General features: G+C 32.9%; 1 protein-coding gene across 1 annotated transcript in view; it reads right to left on the reverse strand.

Annotated features, from left to right (window-relative positions):
* LOC121736341 overlaps positions 1-4288 on the reverse strand; it is a 47819-nt gene extending 43531 nt beyond the window's left edge. Inside the window, exon 1 of the mRNA XM_042127461.1 lies at positions 4018-4288. Within this exon, the coding sequence (XP_041983395.1) occupies positions 4018-4117 (100 nt within the window). The 5' untranslated portion in view covers positions 4118-4288. The remainder of the gene's footprint in view (positions 1-4017) is intronic.
* Between the last annotated feature and the right edge of the window lie 1712 nt (positions 4289-6000).

Below are 6000 nucleotides of genomic sequence, written 5' to 3' on the forward strand. Positions count from 1 at the left end.
CAAATAAAATGCCATCTTATGACCTAGTCTGTAGGTATCATTTTACTCTACGCCACTACAAAGCAGAGGCAGCATGGCTCGCTATACTGATGTCGTCGAACTTATTAAGGGTTGGGTCATAAAGTGGAATTTTATTTGAATTTTTGTCGGTCGTGATCGCTTGCCGCGTTGATAGGAACAGAATGTTTTCTGCAGTATAATAGCCAACATTTTTACCCAAACAGCCAGCCTTTGCCCGTGGCTGCCTGGAAGAATTTGCTTCCTTGTAATGAGGCAGCCATTGTGACAAAATGTGGCCGCTCTGACAGTAGTCAGAACCTGCATTATTCAATACGGTACTCGAAATATTGTTGGTTGGTTGGTTCTTGGTGGAAATTCATGTTGAATACTAATAAAACACTATTTTTCGTGCACTTTTTCCACTATATTCAGAAATAATTATAAATTTTAACAAATTACACGACCGGTTTCGAAATAAATTACCTACAATAACCTACAATAACACCTGAAGATGATTTATTTCAAAACTGGTCGTGTAATTCGTTAAAATTTATAATTATTTCTGAATATAGTGGAAAAAGTGCACGAAAAATAGTGTTTTATTAGTATTCGAAATAGTATGATGAACACATATCTAGTAATTCAATACTCACAAATCTGCCTACGTTTTGCAGTTCGTACTAATTTTATATGAAACATAATGCTCAACTACGCAATAAATTGTCGTCTAGACCTCGAATTACTAATAAACTTTACTCGGCTAAACTTTATGTCGCAAAACAGTATTGATGAAAATATATTACTTAATATTACCACATTAACAATACATGAACATTAAAGTTTCTTCACTTGTAGCATGGTTGACCAACATAAGATAAAGGTTAAAACTTTAATTTGGAACACTATATTAAATTATATGATAGGGGTGTTTTAACTTTTAAGAAATAATCCCTGTATACAGATTGTGTTGTGCTGCGTGCAGTATTAGTTTATTTTAAACAAGCATTAGCTTGCTACAAATTCCCATTGCTATATTTGCTATTTTGTGTGGCTAAAAGTCACAAAAATTCTTCAATGTGATCTCATAGGTGCGTTGAGGACATGGACCCAAACGAAAGCATACAGAAGAAGTATGCAGAAGAAATTGGTGTTTGTTTCACACAACACATGCTAATCAAAGAGTTCTAAGTTCTAATAATATCACTAGTACTGACCCCTAAGACACTCCAGACAGCAATTCACCACTTCAATTTACCGTTTAACCACAGAGCGCTTGAGGTCATGTAATTAGTCCTATGTATTTCAATGAGATACTTGACTTGAAGACATTTAAATTGATTAGGGGAATACATAAATGCGAAAGTATGTCTGTGTGTCTGTCTTTTCACATCTGCGGGGCTAAAATGGTCACATTTAGCAATTCCTCGCAATCAATTCGGCAAATGAATTGTCAAAACTGTCAAACTGACAAATGTCAAATCAGTACAAAAATACAGAAATGAATTGCAAGCAGAGTTGCATTTTGCAATTTTACAAAATTAATCATATTATGATTCATATCATGATTCTTCAAAGCGACCATTTTAGCCCCGCCTGTCTTTGTCAAATTTGCTATGTAGGTACTGAAAAAAGTATTACATGTCCTGGGAAAGGACATTGGATACTTTTTATCCTGGAAAATTTTATGGTTCTCATATGATGAACGGGTTTTGGCAAAAATTTTGGTTATAAATGTTATTCCAGTTTAGCATAATATAATTTTTTCTCTAGGATAAATCTTTCTTTGTTTTATTTTTATATTAAGGTCAATGTGTTGAAGTCCGTCTGGGAGGTAAGTCCGTCTAGCGGCAATAACTTCCATATTTGCACGACTAGTTTCATATGGCTCAGTGGGTAAAACATTATTGCAAAGTTAGTTTGATCTAAGAAACAGACATGTCACTACTAACTACCTGTTACGAAAAAGAAACGATCTCAAATTTTTTTCCGTTTTGTACTCGCAATCGGAGTGTAAGTCTCTGCCAAAAAATTTTTAAAGAAAGTGGGAATATGAAGGAGTTTTTGGAGTTTCTTGGATTATATAAGTAATTTAGTGATCCTTTTACTTATTACTGGTGTTCGATTCGTTAATATCGCTTTAATTTCGTTATTATCACCTGCACCATGTGTCTAACCTAAAATTGCAATAATTGGGAAGTCCGTCTAGTTTTCATAAGGAAAGGCCGTCATATGGCGGTCTTGCCTCGAATCAGATATTGTCAACCTTTTCAAATATACATGTCTTTATTGTTAATTTGCATTTAAACTATGGACTACTAAATCATAGCATTACCCAAATGACACCCAAAACACGACAAGACCATACAAGAGGGGCTGATAAAAATTGCAAAAGTTATAAACTACTAAGTAAAAATTATTTGAGATAATCAAAATTTGAAAAAAGATCCTTAAAGAGCAGGAAATCTTCTTAAAAATCCTACCTCCTGTACCAACAACCCTTATAATTTTAATTGAGCGAAAATAATGGTAAAAACGCGTAACTTTCGCGTGCATGGCCCCAATCTGCCACGTAAACTAAAAAAATATTTTAACTAACTAAATATTATTAATATGAAGGAATAAAACTAAGTAGACATATCAATAACAATAATCAAATCAAAATTAAGTAGGGTAGTATGTTGAAAAATGTCTCATCCCATAAATGATGATGAAGCAAAGTTGTTGATTTTACCGGCACTAATTAATATAATTTTGTTGTAATAAACATTTATGTTTATACTTAGTGTTTAATTTTTCAAAAAATGCACTATAATTTTAATGAAAATGTTTGCAACCACGACTTACGATATGCCGGACTTGCCTTAAAATGATATAAAATTAGTTTTCTCTTGAATGCGAACCTTATTACCGACACCTTAAACACATATTTAAATGGCCGTTTTGCAGCTTTGCTAGAAACCGTTGCCATGCATTTTACTTCACAAGTTATGGCTATACTGCTGCTAGACGGACTTACCTCAAACTGTAAGGGAAGTCCGTCTACACGCCGAGTTTTAAAAAAATACCACGTAAGTAAAAAAATACAGCAACTAAGATTATTTTTAGATCATTATAGGACTAATTAATATATAGCCTATAAATTCCGATGACACAAGTTACTTTAAAAGAGAATCTCAAGTCAATAAATTTTGTTAAACTTTAATTTTAGAAAACTATGCCGGACTTCGACACATTGACATTCATAGATGGTATTCATTGGGATATATGATATGTAGATAGGAATTATTATTCTGCACTATAAATTTTATTTCGTGCTTTTTAAACTTGTGTTAAGTTTAAAAAGCACGAAATAAAATTAAATAAAGAAATTTTAAAAAAGAATTAAAAAAGTAATGATATAATGTTTTCTGACTTTAAATTTAAATAATTCCTAAGTGTAAAGTAACATTTTAGTCCATAATTATTGTAGTCATGGAGTGTCGGGGAACTGCCAAGTAAACTACGATAACAGCGACTTTTGTCATTAATGTACGTGGTCCCCTGTTATTTCATTACTTTTTAAAGTTGTTTGGCGGGGTTTTTTTTTGTATAGCAGTAGTAGACCTTTTAATATAATATTCATGCTTAACACAAAGGATTTTTTTATGGTTAGGACATTGCCATAAAATATTATAGAGTTAATTTTTTACACACAAACTATTCGTTCAGTTCCGAATGTTAAATAAATTAAATCAGTAGACAAAAAGTTGGTTTTCAGTTTCAAGTTCTTACATAAAAATCTCAACACAAAAGTTACTTATAATAAGGATCTTCTTTCGTGTCATTATTTTCAACTTATAAATAAAAGCGTGTGCAATTATTAAATTATTTTGTACCGAGATCAAATAATGAAAAGCAGCCCGCACCTAAACGATCGCCAATTAGAAATGACTGACAGTAGGCGTGATTCACAGTTTCCGATAAATCTTCAGAAATACATATGCATGACTGAATTATAACAAGAATAGAAAGACTTACCGTAAATATCCTTATTTTCGTTGTTGGTACCATCATTATCACAATGAACGCACAAGATAAATACAATAAAAATGGCTCCTAGCGTGTATGAAATATACATTTTTAAAACACAGTTTGCACGATATCCATGCACGAATACTGTCTAAATATTGTTCACAAAACACATTTTCACTTTATTATTACATGTAGTCAGATAAATTCATAATATCTTCTAATTTATTTCCTCTAAATTACGTACAATCAGGATACCATTGAGCCAAGAATCAAGACCCCGCCGTCTGTCACTTGTCTTGTCAATAAACAACAAATGTTGCTATTGCAAAAAATAAAAAATTGTTAACTTTTTTAAATAAAGCAAAAAATCATTGGTATTCGGTGACTACGGTCTGTCAAGAAAGTGAAGAAATTAAAAAGTGGCAACATCGTAGTGTCATCCCTTTTTCTTAGATTGATTTGAAAGGGACGACACTATGATGTTGCCACTTTTTCATTTCTTCAGTTTCTTGACAGACTTGTAGTTTAGAGGACTTTGCTCTACCTACCTGGTGCACTATTTTATTTATATCTTAGGTCAATGTGTTTTTGTGATTGAAATGTGGCTGTGACTACTGACTGCTGTGAGACTGATTTTTTTTTATTTTTGGGAGCTTTTGATGAGTATATATATAGTCTTATTATAATAAAAGATAATTAATTTAGCGCTCTATCTTAAAAATCCGGTTTTACAGCAAATATTGTAAGCGGCTATGTCATACCCTGCCACATACTCCTTGTTACATTTTTTCACCACACTCTCGCCGGGTTAATAACACCACCAACTTTAGAAATGTTTGTTGCATACCCGTGCGAAGCAGGGGCGGGCTGCTAGTTAGTTATAAGAATAAATTATGTTGATGTGAGATTTTGCTGGTGTTGGCGTTATATATTTATAAAATGTTTAGGATTCCTGAAGTGTAAGTTTTTTATGCAATATCCTAAAACTAACACTGCACACGTAAAACACGTGACAAATAAAGCCACTTTCATTGAGGGGAAACTCTGAAAAATGTAATTTCATCATAGTTTTACAGGTAAACATTTTATCTCCTCTCGGGCGTCACCCGCCATACAGAAAAGCTACCCATGATGCCTATCGGTGACATTCGCACGGAAACGGTTAAGTGTCGTGTCTCATGGGAAAACGCTCTAATGCTCGGGCCACACTAACGTCTAATTATTCTGTAGAACCGCCATATTGGCACAAATGACTAAGAATTTTGTGTCAGTATCTCCAGGCCTATTATGCTTCTTATTGCCAGACCTTCTGAAAGTATTAAACTTTCGGAAGGTCTGGCAACTATTATAAGTGTCCGGTACTGACGAGATTCCTACAGTTATCCTGAGGAAATTAGATAAAAAATTAACCTTTTACTTTATAGAAGGTTAGGTAGACCTTCAGAACACCTCCTAAAGCATCCACGATCAAAACTCCACAGTTGTTGATCGTTCTTACCTCTTTAAAAATGAACACTCATATCCATGAAATCTTAAAGCTTTTATGAAATGACGAAAGTCTGTCGCTGGCTCTTGAGTTAATACTATTCGTGTATTTTTTTTGTTTAATTGCAAATTGACCTTGTGAATTTAATAATTGTAAATTAATGACGTTTATATTTTAATTTTCATTGTAAATAAATATAATTTTAAGTTCATGTGCGTTTTTATATATTACTAGCTGTACCAGCAACGTCGTTCCGTCATATTTAAAAGACTGACCCCCCCCTATTGCCCCTTAAGTTAAAGACGACATAATATTGTATTTGTTATAACTTATAAGTTTAATTAACGAGGATCATAAAGAGTTAAGCGTTTATCAACTCTTCTTATGTTGCGAATGTCCATGGGCAACTGATAACGGTTGCTTTTCATCAGGTTACCCGTTTGCTCTCTAATTTTTTTTGAAATAAAATGATGTTTCTAAAATAATCTATTTATATTATTATA

Source organism: Aricia agestis, chromosome 19 (genome assembly GCF_905147365.1).
Source record: "Aricia agestis chromosome 19, ilAriAges1.1, whole genome shotgun sequence".
Taxonomy (NCBI): Eukaryota; Metazoa; Arthropoda; class Insecta; order Lepidoptera; family Lycaenidae; genus Aricia; species Aricia agestis.